At 42.4% G+C, this 18,752-nt stretch overlaps 1 protein-coding gene across 1 annotated transcript in view; it reads left to right on the plus strand.

Annotated features, from left to right (window-relative positions):
• rnf213b (ring finger protein 213b) overlaps positions 1-16,340 on the plus strand; it is a 76,143-nt gene extending 59,803 nt beyond the window's left edge. Inside the window, exons 53-65 of the mRNA XM_063221788.1 lie at positions 316-465; positions 7,127-7,142; positions 7,803-7,897; positions 8,704-8,967; positions 9,788-9,926; positions 10,706-10,789; positions 10,978-11,155; positions 11,573-11,774; positions 12,370-12,447; positions 13,035-13,232; positions 13,845-13,934; positions 14,113-14,288; positions 15,850-16,340. Coding sequence (XP_063077858.1) covers positions 316-465; positions 7,127-7,142; positions 7,803-7,897; positions 8,704-8,967; positions 9,788-9,926; positions 10,706-10,789; positions 10,978-11,155; positions 11,573-11,774; positions 12,370-12,447; positions 13,035-13,232; positions 13,845-13,934; positions 14,113-14,288; positions 15,850-15,985 — 1,806 coding nt within the window. The 3' untranslated portion in view covers positions 15,986-16,340. The remainder of the gene's footprint in view (positions 1-315; positions 466-7,126; positions 7,143-7,802; positions 7,898-8,703; positions 8,968-9,787; positions 9,927-10,705; positions 10,790-10,977; positions 11,156-11,572; positions 11,775-12,369; positions 12,448-13,034; positions 13,233-13,844; positions 13,935-14,112; positions 14,289-15,849) is intronic.
• Positions 16,341-18,752: the final 2,412 nt, after the last annotated feature.

The following is an 18,752-nucleotide window of genomic DNA, read 5'->3' on the forward strand; positions in this document are numbered from 1 at the left end:
ATGCATGCCCACACACACACGCATTCTCTCTCTCTCTCTCTCTCTCTCTCTCTCTCTCTCTCTCTCTCTCTCTCTCTCTCTCTCTCTCTCTCTCTCTCTTTCTTTATTTTTTTTATCTTTATTTATCTTTATGACTGCCATCCATATGTTGAATTCTCTTATTTATTCTGTGCTTCACATTGAACGTTTACAGTCAATAGTGCTTCATGTGTACTGATGGGTAACTGCAGAGAACTGTAAAGCCTACTCATTGTGTCCGTACTGTCACTGTCCATGTCACTGATTATTTTGCATGGATATATTTGCTCCCCTAAGGGCGTTCGAGCCATGGTAACTCAGCCTGTAGGCGATGTGATCGAGTTCCTGTTTCACCATCTGGAGAAAGACATGGAGGTCATCGGGAGAACGCTGGACCTAAACCTGGATGACACCGCCATCACCATTCACCTAATCTTACATGCTGCAGTCACAGGTGTGTGCGCGTGCGTGCTTGTGTGTGTGTGTGTGTGTGTGTGTGTGTGTGTGTGTGTGTGTGTGTGTGTGTGTGTGTGTGTGTGTGTGTGTGTGTGTGTGTGTGTGTGTGTGTGTGTGTGTGTGTGTACGAGCGTGCATGCGTGTGTAGGGGTGTTTTTGTTGTCGGGGTGTGCTGTGTTTGTGCCGATCACATTTGATGTACCTTGGTGTAGGATGGTGGCCTCATGATATTCTGATTATCATTCTCATCCATCCAACTAGTCCGGCAGCCACAAGCCAAATATCAGCCGAACCCAGTTTCGTCTGATAACGTTTTTTTCTTTGCAGTTTGTGGTTGCTTAAGGTGTACCTATTAAGATTCCAGACGATGCCCGGTGATATCCCTTGAGCATTTTCAGATATTGAGCCTTTTATGCTTGATGTGCTGCAGCCATAGATTACAACAGTGTTTGGCTCCCAATTCATGTTATGCTGACCAAATACCCTATACCATACTTATTTTGTGTTTGTTTACATGGTAGGATGTGTATAAGAACAGGTGGTGAGGTATGGACATCAGTGGGGGTGGGGTCATGCATGTTTGGGGGCGGGGCATTCACCCAAAAAGCCTGATTTTCCAAGTCGGAGACACAAAGGCCAACATTTCGCCAAACGTGGCTTTATATCTCATAGTGGGTTGTTTGGTTTTGCTGTTTGTAGTTGTCCAACACTTACCCATCTGGATAAGAGTGGGTGATGTGCCAATTTCTGATATTAACCCTTTCATGTTGATTTCGCTGCAGCCATAGCCCGCAAGCTTTTGACAGCTTCATAACTGCACTATGATTAACCATAGAGCATTCTGGGTGGTAGGCCTGCCGCATCAAAGTGGAGAAAGTGTCCTCGTACCAAATACATTTTAGACAATTACATAACTAGCTGTTTTTCAAGCAGAAATATGTAACATTTAGGCGAATATTGGTGGTGTCAGCTCAGACATACCCAGAAAGGATTACTAATTCAACACAGAATTTCACCATTTCATACATTGCTATTTACTCTTCCTGTGCTGTTGTAACACAAAATAAAAATTGTAAGTAATAATTACACAATTTTTGGCTGATTATTTGTTTGCCTACAAAGTACATAATTTCAGTGGTGGTCGTATAAACATAGAAAGAGATAAAATTAAAAATGTAAATCCACAAAATGACATTGTAATTGACCTTTTACCAGCCCATGCCATATCAGGGTGTGACACTGCGGCATCCTATTTTGGTATTGGTAAAGGCTTTGTTATCAAGACCCTAAAAGCTGGATATCCCTTGACATCAATTGGTAATGTGCTGGCACCATTCCAACAACTTTCCAGTGAGGCCACTAACTTTGTGTCGGCATGTTATGGCATTCCAGACAGTATCAGCATGTCACATACAAGGTTGGTGGTATGGGGAAAAAAGAATGGGAAAGGTCATTTTTCTTCACCTAACCTGGCTGCTCTTCCACCAACAACAGAGGCATTTATTGAGAATGTGAAAAGGGCTCATTTTCAAGCAATATTGTGGAGGACATTGGTTCACACTCCACCTGAACTATCTCCTGAAGCATTTGGATGGAAGAAAGACCCATGCAACAAAGCACTGATACCAATAAGTGTTCCAGAAAATGTCAAAGTGGCACCAGACTACATTTTACAGATGATCAGATGTGGTTGCAAGAGTAAAAGCCCCTGCAATTCTAAGAAATGTAGCTGTGCTGTAAACAGCTGGGATGCTGCCGACCCAATGTTGTGTGAGCTTTACTGTGTGTGTGTGTGTGTGTCCAGGTGACACGTTGGGTCCCAGGGGGAACATAAGATGACATCTTCATCGGAAGAGTGTGTGTGTGTGTGTGTGTGTGTGTGTGTGTGTGTGTGTGTGTGTGTGTGTGTGTGTGTGTGTGTGTGTGTGTGTCTGTGCTCTGGAGTACAGTAGTATCAGTGAGGATGACATGGTTGAAAGCACAGTCTGATATCAACTGGGTCCCTACCCACATAGTAACAGTTGTTTTGAAAATAAGCAGATAAGGGGACCCGTGGACAATCTTATTCCAGTTCTAACAACAAAACGAGGTCTCTTGAGGACACGCATACATTCCCCCAAGACGGCAAGCATGGGAAATCTCAGACTTGTCCCAAAAAAACTCACTACCACAGTGGAAATGCCTCCAATGCTCAATGCTAAATTAGCTTTACAGAATAGTAGATCTCTAAGGAACAAGCCTTTTGTTGTCAATGAGTTTATCTGTACCCACAACCTTGATTTTTTATTTTTAACTGAAACATGGCTGGAAAAATCCACTAGCTCTATCACACTTATAGAAGCAACTCCGTCACACTTTAATTTCATTAGTACAGAAAGGCAGAATAAACAGGGAGGGGGGATAGCAATTATTTTCAAGGCACTGTTTCAATGTCAAAAGACATCACTAGGTGAATTTTCATCTTTTGAATACTTAGCTGCAGTTCTAAAATGTTCTTCTGACATACTGTTATTGACTATTTACAGACCTCCAAGACTTTCTGCACCACTCTTCTTAGAGGAATTTGGTGAGCTGTTGTCGAATGTTTGTGTGAACTATGATAGCTTGTTTATAGCAGGCGATTTTAATTTTTACGTGGACGACTTAGAGAATGTCTATGCTAAGGAATTTTTAAGTCTTATTGACATTTTTAGCCTCACACAGCATGTAACAGGACCAACACACAACCAAGGTCACACTTTAGACCTAATAATAACAAAAGGCCTTAATGCTTGTGCTAGTGTCAAAGACTATGGCTTTTCTGACCATTACTGCATTTTTTCTGATGTTTCTATGTACCCTCATGTTCAAAGGGAATCTGTTACAGTCAAAAAACGTATAATCAACTGTGAGACAGCCTCACTCTTTCAGCAAGCACTTTCAGAGATCCAAAGTCAAACCTCAGAGAGTGCAGATGATCTCATGGTTAATTTTAATTCAAGGATGACCCGTATTATGGATGTTATTGCCCCCGAAAAAATCAAAACAGTGGGACGTGAAAAAGCACCTTGGAGAAAGAATCCCACAGTTATATTGCTAAAGCAAGAATGCAGGAGGGCTGAAAGACAGTGGCGTAAATCCAAACTTGAAGTCCACTACCAAATCTATAAACACACACTCTCGAAATACAACCAAGAAATTTCTAAAGCTAGACAATCTTTTTTCTCTGACATAATTAACAGAAATATTAATAATGCACGTGTCCTGTTTGGCACTGTGGAAAAGCTAGCAAGGCCCCCAAATCTAATGCCCTCTGAGTTCCTCTCAGTCAGCAAATGCAATGAGTTCGCATCCTTTTTCAAAGGAAAGATTGAAAAAATACGTGCAAACATACTCACACATGTGCAACCGACCCAAGATTCAGACCAGCTTGCTATGGTGAAGTTAAATCCTAACCTCATGAGAAATTTTCATTTAGTTGATGTGGACATTCTTAATAGAACGGTACAAAGTCTTAGCTCCTCTACATCTGACTTAGATATTTTACCAACAGCCTTCTTCAAATCCATCTTAAATCTAATATCATCAGATGTACTTCAGATCATCAACACCTCACTACAAACAGGCATATTCCCAGGCTGTCTGAAAGAAGCAGTTGTGAAACCCTTACTGAAAAAGAACAACCTGGATGCACTGGTACTAAACAACTATAGGCCCATATCCAATCTACCATTCATGGGTAAAATAATAGAGAAAATTGTTTTTAACCAATTAACTGCTTTTCTAATCTCTAATAGCTATTTTGATAAGTTTCAATCAGGTTTCCGTGCCTACCACAGCACTGAAACAGCTCTTATTAAAGTTATGAATGACATAAGATTGAATTCTGATGCTGGCAAATCATCCGTCTTGGTACTTCTTGATTTGAGTGCTGCTTTCGATACAGTTAATCATTCTATACTACTACATAGACTGGAACACTGGGTTGGCTTTACGGGCATAGTGATCGACTGGTTAAAATCGTACTTACAACAAAGAAGTTTTTTTGTCGCCATTGGAAGACATACTTCATCACCAATGTCTCTGGATTGTGGGGTCCCCCAGGGCTCCATTCTGGGACCACTACTGTTCAATCTGTATATGTTGCCACTGGGACACATTATCGAGAATAACTCCATAAATTACCATAGCTATGCGGATGATACCCAGCTCTACTTATCTATGTCCCCAAATGACTATACCCCCCTTGAATCACTCTATCATTGCATGGACCAAATTAACAAATGGATGTCTCACAATTTCCTCCAGCTGAACACAGATAAAACTGAAGTAATTATATTTGGGAAAAGAGAGGAGAGACAAAAGATTGCTACTATCCTTGAAACGAAGGGACTGAAAGCAAGGGAAACAGTTAAAAATCTTGGGGTCCTCATTGACAGTGACCTAAACTTCAACAGTCACATGAAAGCTATTACTAAGTCTGCATTTTATCACATAAAAAACGTCTCTAAATTTAGGGGCCTGATGTCTAAACATGATCTGGAGAAGCTAATACATGCCTTTATTTCTAGTAAAGTTGATTACTGTAACAGTCTTTTTACTGGCCTCCCCAATAAAACCATTAAACAGCTTCAACTTGTACAAAACGCAGCTGCAAGGGTTCTTACAAAGACAAGGAAGTTCGACCACATTACTCCAATTTTAAGATCGCTGCATTGGCTCCCAGTAAGCTACAGAATTGATTTTAAGGCTATGCTACTTGTGTTTAAATCACTAAATGGAATGGGACCCACATATCTACTGGATATGTTTCAGCTGTATGCACCAACTAGGTCACTAAGGTCAACGGAGAAGAATTTGCTGGTGATTCCAAAAGTCAAAACAAAGTGTGGAGAGGCAGCCTTTAGCTTCTATGCTTCAAAGCTTTGGAACCAGCTTCCAGATGACATAAAAAATGCACCCACTATTGATAGCTTTAAATCTAGACTCAAGACAAAGCTGTTCTCAGATGCTTTCCCCTAGCTTAAATTACTTATTCTTATTATTTTTATTTTTTATTTAATTTGTTTCATTTTATTTTATTTTATTATTATTTTTACCTTATGTTTTATCTTAATGTTTTTAAATGCTTTTTGACTCTAATTCATTTCCTTCTTTCTTCCCTGTTTCCTTTCATTTACATTTGTTAACTTTGTGAAGCACATTGAGTTGCACCTGTGTATGAAATGCGCTATATAAATAAACTTGCCTTGCCTTGCCTTGTGTGTGTGTGTGTGTGTGCATGTGTGTGTAGTGTATATAATGTAGGCTATAGGTGTTTTAGGTGTTAAGGACTCTGTATGTTGTATAGGTGTAGACAGGTCTTTCTGTGCGAATTTAAATGCATGTACCGGTACATGTCTTATTTGATGGCTTTATGGACTTTTAAGTGACCATTTTCTTTTATGTTGGCTATTTGTGGTAGGCTACACTATCCATCATTTGCATGTGACGTCAAACGTTCTAGTGGACGGCAAGTGGACGGCAGAGTGCAGCATTAATGAATGGATTCCTATGGGACTCGCAACGTTTAGTAACTCATAACCAGTGCTTAATTTGAGACGGAATATGCCGGAACAGGATCCCCCACCTCGTAATTTTGACCCCCCTGTGTTCCGGGACTTATTTTGGCTGATCCGGCACCTCCCGTGAATTAATAAAATATATATATAGCCTATTATAACGGACTACCTCTGCCTCCTCAGGAGTGAGAGCGCAGCATCATGCCATGTTCACTAGGCTACATTTCCCATCTCACCGTGCAGCCTACAAGATACATCCGAGATGAAAAGATATGCTTTTCAAAAGACCACTTCGCAAAATGCCTGACACAAAATGTACCGTGCGTCTTGTAGTAAGTTAGGTTAGCAGCATTATCTTACCTGTGCCATGCCACGAGAGGATGCCAGCCGCGGTGCCCAGCCACCAATGAAGAAACGGTGCATTAAGGTGCTAGTATTTTGCCAATGCAGAGGTTTGGTTTAAGTTCACAACTTAACTGAAGAAAATAAACACGGGATAAATAAAATACATCGCAGGCAGAGTAAGTTCATGGCTGGAAGCAAGCAACAACTTTCTCTTCTTCTCCCAGTTTCCCGTACCGCCCATCCCCGTTATGACACCTAGTGGAGCAGAATACATTTTAATAAATCTATGATTTGAACACATCCACCGTGGCCAACCTAGCCTGATAACGCCAGGTACATATCCCGTTTTTTAAAAAAAATACAAGAACTACGTGTTTCTTTGGTATTTTATGGTCAAAGTTGTCTTCGTCTGCATAATTCCTATGTACGAATGTGTACTTCTGCCGTCCAGCAAAAACGATTACGTAATATTGTGACGTCAATGCAAATGATGGATATGTATGTTGTCATGATGTCACAATCCATTCCATACTTTACAGTCTTATTCTAAGCAATGTTGTGAATGTTTTTACTGAGGCATTTCTTGATTTGTCATTCATGACCTGATTTATATAACTAAATGCATAAAAATAGGCCGAAATCGCATTTTTTAAGGTTATTAGCAGTATTTTCTCTGTACCTGGATAACAAAAGGAGATAGCCACAATTAACCACAGTAAATATTCTTGTATGTACAATATTAACAAAATAAAAAAGGAATTTTGAAGCTGGCATTTTCAGGTGGTCAGATTCATTGCATCAAAATATATGCAAATTAGTGCATATTTAATTAGATAATAGCCTAATTAGCATATTTAAACATAAAATATAGAAAACTTGTAATACATTTTTTTCTCCAATTCATACGAGTAATCATCTGATAAAGTTGTATATTGATATCTGCAAGTTAAAAAAATTACCCTATTCACCTACAGTGTCTCGCCTTATTTGTGGGATTGCTGTTATGAAAGGGATAATTATTACCCCATATTGGGTTTGTTTCAATAAGGGCAGTGTTAAGGCAGTCCAATGTGAATGTTTTTCAGGTAATAGTAGCAATTTGGTACATTTTGTAACATTATTCACAGTAATATTAGGTGTCTTTAGTTTTTTGTCATAATTTGCATTTATGGGACAATAAAGGCTCAAAATCTGGAAATGCTCAAGGGATATCACCAGGCATCGTCTGAAATCTTGAAGACTTGCCTAAAATCTATCAGATAAAGCAACAAAAAAAACTTTATCAAAGAAATCTGGGTTCAACCCAACGGCTCCCGGACTAAACCTGGTAGGTGTGTTCATAATATCATTAGATTCCCAACGTCACCTGAATCACCCCTCCTGGTTCCAAGTTTATTCATAACATCATTAAATACCCAATGTCACCCCTCCTGTGCTATATAGGTTCCCACCAGCAAAGGGCAGACTTGTCTTCCAAACAGGGTCGAGAGCAGTGGGAGAAGACCGTCTGTACTGCCATCATCGATCCCGTAATTCAGGTTAGCATGTACATCACCACTGCCTCAAGTGCTGTGCATGGACGTCTTAAGTGTTTTTTAAAATAGACCTCTCGTGCAGAGACACCTATTACAGAGTGCTATGGATAAAGGTCTCTAAAGGTATCTTTGAATGTGTCAAAAATTCTGGATCAGAGCAAGATATCGCAAAACACGCCCACTCAATGCAAAAGCGTGTGCTCAAGTTGTGTCTCCTACTTCTTCTTCTCTTTATGAGATGTTTGCACAAGATGTGCGCTACCGCCATCTACAGCGCTAAGGGGACTTCATTTATTCTCAACCTAAGGACTCCGAAGGTCTCCTAACCGAAGGTCTCCTAAAGGGGCGTTCACCCGACATAAAGTGGATACCGGAAAAGAACCAAAATGACGCTTCTTGTTAGATCTACTTTCTTTGGAATGTGTTGATGCATGTCTAATAGGTGACGTTACTTTTTCATCATGTCCACTCTACTGATATCTTAATTTAGGCCTAACAATAGTACAGGTGACAAGTATCACTTACCAGAAATCGTGCATGGGTCAAGGGAACATATCTGTGTGGTTTCTTCCGTATCCATTCAATTGTAGATAGGTTTCCCGTTTACAAACATTTGCTCCGTGAGGAGCGGCAAGATGCTAAGCAGCCAATGATGTGAGCACATTTTTTGAGTGACCGCTGTTTCCAAACAATCAGAGGTTGCAGAGGGACCCATAGCTGCACACGCAGACCAGAATGTTTGTAAACTGGAAACCTACGTATGATAACTGTAATAAGTAATATCATGGGCTGGCCCCTCTCCCCTACAGGACCTGAACAAGAAGTTGACACATGCTCAGGAGGCCGTCAGCTCTGACGACCGATTGGCCGGCAGCCCTTTGCTAAGGCTCCTCCGCTCCGACCCTAGACCAATCCTGGACCACCCCCACCCGTCCGGCAACCCCGACTGCTCCACCCACCACTCCTCCTTCTGGAGCGTTCCCGAGATCCTGAGCGTAGAGCGCCTCACGCAGGTGGTAGAGCAGCGTGCAGACAGGGGTGCAGTGCCACTGCTACAACTCTTCCTGCAAAAGGTGACTAAGGCTGTTTAGTGATTTCTAGTAAAGTGCTGCTGCTTATACATCATTACATTACATTGCACTTGGCAGACGTTTTTAAACCAAAGCGACATGCAATCAGGGGCAGACGTGGCCTAATGGTTAGGGAGTTGGTATTTCAATCTGGGGGTTGTAGGTTCAAATCCCACATGTCTGAAGGGCTGAAGTGCCCTTGAGCAAGGTGCCTAATACCACATTACTCCAGGGACTGTAACAATACCTGTACAGTAAGTCGCTTTGGATTTTAAAAAAACGTCCGCTAAGTGTAATGTAATAACAATCGAGGACATAATATGACAACATCACTAGCAGATACAAAGTGCACAGGAAAATATAGAACAACAAGTGCTTGAGCTATACATATACAGTGAAGCATGGCATTCAACATCCTGGCTGGACCACTGGACTGTATATGCACAGCTGATGCCCATGACTGGACAGCACAATAATGCATCACCCATAACCACAGCATTGTGGCGTACCTGTACAGTACATTATTGCAACTCTTCACTTGATGTGTTGGTTGCACTCAGGGGCGCACTCCTTCTAAAGATGACACAGTATTGCATCATAGCCGACAGGATCGCAACATACATTTTGAGAGATGTATGCCGAAACTGACATTTTGGCTTTGTCACTGTTCATGAATTTCCAATCAGTCCTGTGTGTGTGTGTGTGTGTGTGTGTGTGTGTGTGTGTGTGTGTGTGTGTGTGTGTGTGTGTGTGTGTGTGTGTGTGTGTGTGTGTGTGTGTGTGTATTCCTCTGCATAATATAACCTTCTGTAAAACCCCGCAGGTTCCGTGTGTGAGGCAGCTGCGCCATCTGCTGGAGCTGTTGAGACTGCAGGGAGACCTGATGAGGGTTTTCCCCTCCGAGAGCCCCCTCTCCCTCTCCTCACACACCATCACACAGCTGCTGCAGCAAATCCACAAAGGTATGCGTCTTACAGATTTTAAAAAAGACGCTTTTGAATAAGTCTTTAGTTTGGACAGGTGTGTTGAGGTTGCCATTCAATTGTATAAATGCTTTAAATGTGCACTGTGTAGGATGGTGGCCAGAGTAGGTATTGCAACTATGCTGCTCATTGAAACTGTGCTGCCTATTACCAAATTTGATCTTTGAGTATTTTTGAAATAACGAACTCGTATTTACTAGTATGACCAAAGTACAGTAAGTTTTGCAGCTAAAAATGTCTATTTTGTAAGTTCAAAATGGCGTACAATGGAGAAGATCCCCCTTTTCATGTATGAAAAGTGCAATTTTCCCAGTCATAATGAATACTTAGAATTTGATGATGGTGGTAAATATTAATGAAAAAGGTAACATTTGTGAAAGGGCAGCATGAATTCTGGAAATAAACTACTAAAAATATTACACCGTGCACCTTTAAGCTTTAAAAGCACGCTTTAAGTAATAATTGTCAGCATACCTGTAAACATGGTGCTGTAGCTGCTGAGGGAAAGGGGCAGGGTGGTCGGAGGCCATATGCCTTTGTGAATAGATGGGATTTAAAGTCATTCACCCTAATGCCATTTGAACCGTGACATCCATCCAGTTTTCCACCCAAACTGTTTTCTACCTTGGGCGAACATTAGCCGAGTTACCGAGTTATTCCGAATAGCTTAGTACAAGCGCTAATGGAACTTTGAACTCCGAACCATCACTTTAAGGTGCCTGTGAACATGTTACTGTAACTGCCCCCTGCTACTGTAGGTCATCAGAACGCAGCCCTCGTGTCCAGAGTGAAGACCTTCATAGACGTCTGGAACTGCCTGAGGATGGAGCTGGCCAGAGACCGTAAGGAAAAAACGCACGCACACACACACACACACACACACACACACACACACACTGACTTAACACACTCATCACACACACTCTATCACACACTATGATACATAATGTGTTCATATTTGTAATGTGTTACGATGTTACTTTGTGTGTGTGCGCGTGTGCGTGCTTGCATGCTTGTGTATGTTGAGCAGCTGAGAGAGGCGTTCCTCAGGCCCTGTGTGAGACGGAGTTGACCATGGAGAGTTCGGGGGCGTACCTGTCTCCTAGTCGCCATGGCGCCGGCTCCTGTCTCCGCCTCCTCATCGACTACCTGGCGGACACACACAACGGCCTGGTCAGGGAGGCACGCAGACTCAACCAGGAAGACAGGTACACTGCACTTGCTCTCTCTCCAACTCGCTGTGTGTGTGTGTGCGTGTGCGCGTGTGCGTGCAACTTTGCGTGTGCATGCCTGTACAGTACATGTGTCTGCTGTGCAGGCGTGCATGCATGCGTGTGAGACAGCTTAATGTCTCAATATTATGTTCATCACTCCACTGTTGTTGTGGATTTGGGAAAGCCTTTATGGACAGTCCATTTGTGTTGCCAATCTCTCTTTCTCTCTCTGTCTCTCTCTCTCTCTCTCTCTCTCTCTCTCTCTCTCTCTCTCTCTCTCTCTCTCTCTCTCTCTCTCTCTGTGTCTCTGTCTGTCTTTTCTGCAAATGTATCCTTATTTCCGTCTCTCTCTCTCTCTCTCTCTCTCTATCTCTCTCTCTCTCTCTCCCCATCCCTCTATCACTCCTGTAGTGAGTACAGCGTGAGTGAGGAAGGTCTGTCTGAGAGCCACCTGGCGCTGTGCCACCCTGAGCAGGAGCTGCTCCCCCTAGTGTTGGCCCAGTGCCACTACACCCTGGAGAGGGGCCGCCAGACCAGCAGCAGCTACAACCTGCCGGCCGCCCAGAGGGAGCTGAGCCGACGCTTCCTGGCCGGAAAACCAACCATACAAGTGGTGAGGACTGCTGCTCATTTTATTACACAGGGAATGTGTGTTTTAATCCATTCTCTATATACATTTCTTGGGTGTATTAGGAAACCATGGAACCATTGGAGAGCTCTGCTCCTGCCCTTGCCAATGTTAGGTTTGTGGCATTTGTTGCGTTGCCATCTTGGTTGCAATCCACTCATCCAAGTGTTGAGGCTGGCTGCTAATGTAAAACTCACTGGAGTTCAGTAGTTCATATACTGTACAGTACAGCGTACATTATGTACAGTTCACATGCTAATGTTAGAGATCAGAAGAGCCCACCTCAGCCCCCTTAAAATGCAATGATGAAATTCAATACCAAGTGAAAGGCCTGATCTTACCCTTGGTCGTGGCTCCAGCGGCTAAGACGACATCATGTTACCCCAGTCATCATTCCTGTCATCTCTTCACTGTCACTAAAAGCGTAAATCTCTACCACGCCCCCACCCCCCCCAAAAAAGAAAGAAAAAAACACTTGCAAAAGGCCTGACCTATCTCAAACACATTGCCTAAGTGGACAATATGAACAGAGTAAATGTATTTACAATGATAATTATTTAATTGTAAATTTCTATTTTAGGAGCCGTCTAAATACCTGAATCGTCGGCAGCAGGACTTCTCTGCGGTTCTGGCTGACGTACGACGTCTGATCCCTCAGGTGAGATAAACAGACATACTACACCTTGAATGGCATTACCTAGCATTGTTATGCAGCAGACTTGCCTGGTTATCACCAGACCTAATCACAAGTGAGATAAGGTCTGAAGAGCTGCCTACTATACTGTATATCCCGTAGGGGGTGTGTGGTTTGCGACTGACGGCACCGGCGGCTGTTTATTGGTTGTTAAGAATGTGTATCCATTTGGCACGTGTAGCCAAAGGCAATCTTGTCAGTTCTACTAAACAAACTGCAGTCATTCCACACCTCCCTGTTCTCTGATTGGAGAGAGTCATTAGTAAAGATTCAACGTGCCTTGCTGTGGTCATTATTTAGCATTCAACATACCTTGCCTAAGTACACTACATTACATTACATGCCTTGCTCCAGAGATGATTTGTTGTGTATACCCAAGGAGGTACTGTATATGTTGCATTACCAGACACAGGAAACAGCTGGAGCAGGAGAAAGGTAAAGTCCAAGGGGAGGTGTAAAATTAGCTTATTTCCAGAAATGGTACAGTATCGCTTTAAGGATTCAGTATTGGCATATACCCTGTGTTGATAAACTCATTTTTTGTTCCTCAGGAGCCCGTGAAGGGTTCCGTGTCAGGGGACATGAGGCTGGTCCTTCGCTCCTTCACTGACGTGTGTGACGCGGTGGTCGCGGTGGAGATCGGTCTGCGTTTCCTGGGGAAGACCGGCGGGGAGAGGGACGCGTCGCTAGTCTCCTACCTCAGGGACTCACTCAGGATGGGAGAGCAGATATCCAGCAGCATGGCCAAGGTGCTTATCATTGGTGCTAAGACTGCCTGCCTGCGTCAATGTAGCAAGTATTTATTTAGATATTTACAAGCAAGTCAGTTATGTAGAAAATAAAATGCCATGCATGTGTGCCTAATGTGGAAATCCATTACACTTCATGGGGCGTGGGAGGTCAAAACACTTGACTGAGCTCTAATGGACCGATCAAACAGTATTTTCTGACCCACCTGACCTTTCCCTCTAGATCAGACGCTGTACCTCAGAATTAATGATAACCAATGTTGTGGTTGTCAATTTCACAAAGCGATTTGTGAGTTGTGTTAGTGCATAAATATGTAATTATATGGACTACACAAGAGGAGTCTCATGTCTGACAAGCAGCCATTAGCCATGGTGCAGCGTTAGGGCTGGCTGACCGCCTTCAGTCTTGTAGTCGTAGTATATTGTAGATGTTGTAGTCTATTACCTAGTCTTGTACAAAAACTAAACCAAATTAAAACTAACTAAACTGAACTAACTCAAACTCTCAGCACTCCATAGCACTTAGTGTTACAGTTCTCTAATGTTATGATATTATTCTACTAACTTTTCTTCTTCTCCCACTTGTTTTCCTTTCATCTTTTTATTCTTCAGGCATTGGGGGAGAGCAGGCTGCAGCACTCCGTAGCCACCTGGCAACTCCTCACCTGCTGGAAATCAGAGCTCATGATCACGCGACGACAGGTGTGTGTGTGTGTGTGTGTGCATGTGTGTGCGCGTGCGTGCGTGCGTTACCGAGGGCGATAAGTCATTATGACATACTTGGTCATTAGCTCAGGAGGGTAAAGGAGAAGGAGAGGTCAACAGCTGTCCTCCAAGTATCAGGATGAGCATTTTCTTTGTGTGTTTGTTTGTTGTATAGGATCCCTTTCAGCATCTGTCCTCCGAGTACCAGGACAAGCTGTCTAGAGAAGAGACGAGTGAGCTTAGGAGATTCCTGGGCCTGACTGACGTTGACTACTTTACTCGAGAGCTCCACGAGATCCTTCTCTTGAAGACCAACGCAGAGAGCCCTGAAGCCTATGCATCTCACTGGGAGTAAGACGGCATCCATTTTATCATAGAGCAGCTTATAGCTTTTAGCCTTTGGCCTAGCCTAGTCAGATAGCTCATACCATCTTAATACAGTAGTGTTATTTGAAATAGGAAAACACAAGAACAAATCAACAGATTGTCTAATCTTAAGATTGTTGTTACCAAAATGGCAACGACCATGTCAATCTGTTACTTAAGACTGTGTCATTGCAATGTTGTTATGGTGCAGTTCAGCTTTTTCATAGTGAGTGGGATACGCTGTTTCAGCTAATAATGATGTAGTTGAGCTGACGATCTCATCTGCATGAAAGGGCTCAGATCCAGACTAAGGGTGGATTCCAATCTGCGGACTTTTGTCCTCCCTTGCTCCCTTGCCTGCTTGTGACCTCATGAGGATGTCACTGACGACAGAAAATGAATTCAATATCTTGCAAAATCACAATTCACATTTTCCCATTTGCAATTGGGATGGTGAATGAAAAACAGTCGCCCAAAAGTTCTTGTGGCTAGGCTGACCGATGCAAAACTTTATTGTTTTCTCCACGGAGGAGGGGCCAGGAGGCGTTGTGAGGCAACAAGCACAAGTGGAGGACAGGAGTGTGCATATTGGAATGCACACAAAGACAAGGATTTAAGTTCATTCACACACATCGCTACTAGTTACTCACTCAGTGAGAGAAGACAATAGAATGTTTATGTGTTCCAGCGAAGCAAGGTCTGGACAGGCGAGGAGAGTAGATGTGATGGGATGTGGGCAGATTCCGAGATAAAAAAAATATTTTAACTTTGAGCGATGCGACTAAGCAAGTAGCCAATTGGAATGCAGAATTCAGATTACTGACAATTAACTTCTTGCTTTTGCAGTGCACAACGAGCGAGTGGTGAACAAGTGAGTGAGCTATAAGCGAGGAGTAACTAGTAGCGACATATGTGAATGTAGCTTAACAGTGTTGTTATAGAATGAACAGTATGTTATACCGACTCAACTCTAAAGAAGATGCGCACTGCGTCGAAACGCCAGTCATTATGTTTGCACTATAATGAAATAACTTAAAAGTATCTGAGTGCTCCAGTCATCCCTGGCCTAGTCTTTCTGAAGTGGAGCAGTTTGCTGTCCACTTGGAGTAGTGTTGTACTAGTGTTTCCTGAACAGCTAACAGGTCTGCAATGTGGAGATTCCATTTATCAAGACAGTCCGTAGAAATACCGGTAGTCCCAAATAGTCTTCTTTGTCCACCCTCCATCCCTTATTTTTTCTTCTTCTCTTATACCCCCCACCCCACCACACACACTTCCCCATCTATAATCTTCTCTCTACCTCTCCTCCACCCCCATTCTAACCTCTCCTCTCTTTTCTTCTCTTCTCTTCTCCTCTCCATCTATCTCTCCTCCAACCCCTTCCTGGCTTCTCCTCTCTTCTCCATCTCTCTCTCCATCACACCCCATTCTGACTTGTCTTCCTTCTTCTCGATTTCTCTCTCTCTTCCACCCCCATCCTAACCTCTCTCCTCTTATCCATCTCTTCTCTTCTCTTCTTTTCTCTTCTCTTCTTTGTGTTATGCAGCATCACATCCACCCTGGAGACCCATCTGGACCAGAAGGGCCTGCAACCCCCACCCAGCCTCCACGCACTCCCCGACAGTCTAACCATGAAGCAGGCGGCCCAGGTCTGGAAGACAGCAGTGGCATTCAAAACATGAGCAATGGCACTCAGAAAAAAAAAAACATTTGGGAGACTGTGGTGGCATTTAAAACATGAGCATTTGTTAGACTGTGGTGGCATTTAAAACATAAGCATATGGGGGACTGTGAGTGTGTGAGGTCATCAGTCACTGTGGATCAGATTTAAGTACTTTTTTGCTTTTTGATTGTCTCCTGCTGTTGTTGTTTGCAAGTATGTGTCTCAATTCCACTTTGCTGGACCAGTGCATAGCTTCAGGAGTTTAATTTCCCTTTAATCACTGCATCCTGAAGATTTTGTAATTATGAATTAATTAAGTTTACATTCATTCCAATGTCAGGGTTTCTTATAACTTTTGTCTAATGTCTGGGTTTGTTATACTGTATTTGTTGTCCTTGTCTTGTAAATGTTCAAGTTGCACAGTTTAAGGTTTCAATGTGGACTCTTGTGGTTAGTAATGGATAGATTTATAATGTAAAATATCTTATTTGTTGGTAAATATATTAACCAGTTTCTTCCATAGGCCTAACTCTCCTTGAAAAGAAAGTTGTCATTTTAGTGTTGGGCTTTGAGAACCAGAGGGTACTCCTGTCTAAATAAAGTTTTCTCTGAATAAAATAGTGGTTCTCAACCTTTTTTAATGAATGCCCTCTTGGCCTCATCATAAGCCTCCAAACGCCCCCTTGATCTCAAAGATCCAGTCTGCCCAGCGAAGCTGCCTATACACTCCCCTCAGTATACTCCATGTGCTGGGCGGGTCAGATGTGCCGACTGGCAGTGATTGACATTGTATGACCAGCGGGCGGAGTATGCGGGGGGAAAACAGCAGCTTCGTTGGGCTGGATTTTATCATAAGGCTGCCAATGCCAGTGGAAATTAAGCACCGCCGCCTCTCAGCTGTATCTTTCTCAATGCCCCCCTAAGACTCCTCAATGCCTCCTCAACAGTATTCTCAGCTGTGTCATTTCCTTCGCCAAGGTAAGCTCTCCAAGTGCTTTTCAGGTTGGTTTATGCGTTTGTTTTCACATATTTTCCTAACCCATATTCAAAAGCAACAACATTCTGTCTTGCCATTGACAGACATGAGGAGACCTACACTCACCGGCCACTTAGGAACACCTCTCTAGTGCTGGGTGGGACCCCCTTTTGGCATGAGAACTGCCTGAATTGCCTGCAACAATACTAAGGTTGACTGTGGCATTCCAACAAAGATAAATTGGTTCTAATTGGCCCAAATCGTGCAAAGAAAATATCCTTATGCCATTATATCTCCAGCCTGAAACGTTAATGTAAGGCAGGGTTGACCCATGTTTTCATGTTGTTGATGTCAAATTCTGACCACATTTTTCGACCTTCTACTGTTGTTTATGGTGAGCCTGTGCAAATTGTTGCCTCATATCCTGTTTTTAGCTGAGATGTGTAATGTTGCCTTTGTATCACCAAACCAGTCTGGCAATTTTCCTCTAACCTCTGCCATCAACAAGGCATTTTTGCCCTCAGAATCGCTGTTCATTGTATTTTTTTTCTTTTTGGGACCATTCTTTGTAAACCCTATCCAAGTAGATCAGTCTTTTCTGAAATACTCAAATCAAGCCCTTTCGACACCAACAGCCATGCCATGTTCAAAGAAATTTAAATAACCTTTCTTTCCCATTATGATCCTCGGTTTGAACTTCATCATATCATCTCGACCATGTCTGCATAAATGTATTGAGTTGCCACCACGTGATTGGCTAATCAGAAATTTGCCTCAATGAACAGTTGTAATAGGTGTTTCTAATAAAGTGGCCGGTGGGTGTAGTTTCTGTCTGGTCTAATTATGAATGTCGGCAATGCATTCCCAACAAGATATTTAAAATGAAATCAATTCACCCTGAAATTACTTGCCAAATCTTTGGGCCTACGGCCCACAAGTAAATCTTGTGCAGATTTGTGACACACCCCCCATACATATTTAATGTATACCTTGGATGAGTTGACACACACTAGTGAAACTAGACATGACCTCCAGACCTCCACCAAGGAAGCTGTTTGATAGAACATTTGTCTATGTTACGCCCTATCTTTTACAAGTGTTCCTGTTTTTTGTTTTTTTGTGGAGTTAGAAACTGTAATGTCTAAATTAGCCCTACAAAGAAAGCGAAAAAGAAAAACTTGCCCTAAAAATAAGAATTATGTGGAATAGATGCTGTGACAGTTTCTCCCACAATGCATTTGTCAACTTCTGCTGATATTTCAATTCTTTGGAATCATTGCATTGATTCATTGCTGTCAGAGGGGTTGCTGTTTCACTTTAAACAGGGATAATGCTTTTGTTATTATTAACATTAGAAATCTGTGTTTTATATGTATCAATACATTTGAAATGTAATTTCGCATTATAAGATGCATATAATTGCCACTACAGAGCTTTTGGTATCTTTGTAGTTGTTTTGGGTAGCTCACATCCACAGTCACTCATTGAAGGTGCTAGACAAAAGTGTAGGTCTGTGTTAAGAAATTCTCTGCATTTATACATGTATTATTGAAAATATAAAATGTGATAAAAATATAACCTGTAGTTAGGATTTTTGCTTTCTGTGTTTCTAGTTAAACTCTGTTTGGTTAAATCCTGTGGGAACTCTGTCTCTGTGTGAGCGCTTGCTGTGATTGATGTGACATCTGTGATGATTCAGAGAAAAAGTCCGCTGCACGACCAGGATTTCTTTTGCTCCCAATATTTTATTTTTCCGTGACGTTTCAGGTTTTTACCCCTTCTTCAGACGTCATTACCTCAACTGATGTGA

The sequence above is a fragment of the Engraulis encrasicolus genome, chromosome 17 (genome assembly GCF_034702125.1).
Source record: "Engraulis encrasicolus isolate BLACKSEA-1 chromosome 17, IST_EnEncr_1.0, whole genome shotgun sequence".
NCBI classification, from domain to species: domain Eukaryota; kingdom Metazoa; phylum Chordata; class Actinopteri; order Clupeiformes; family Engraulidae; genus Engraulis; species Engraulis encrasicolus.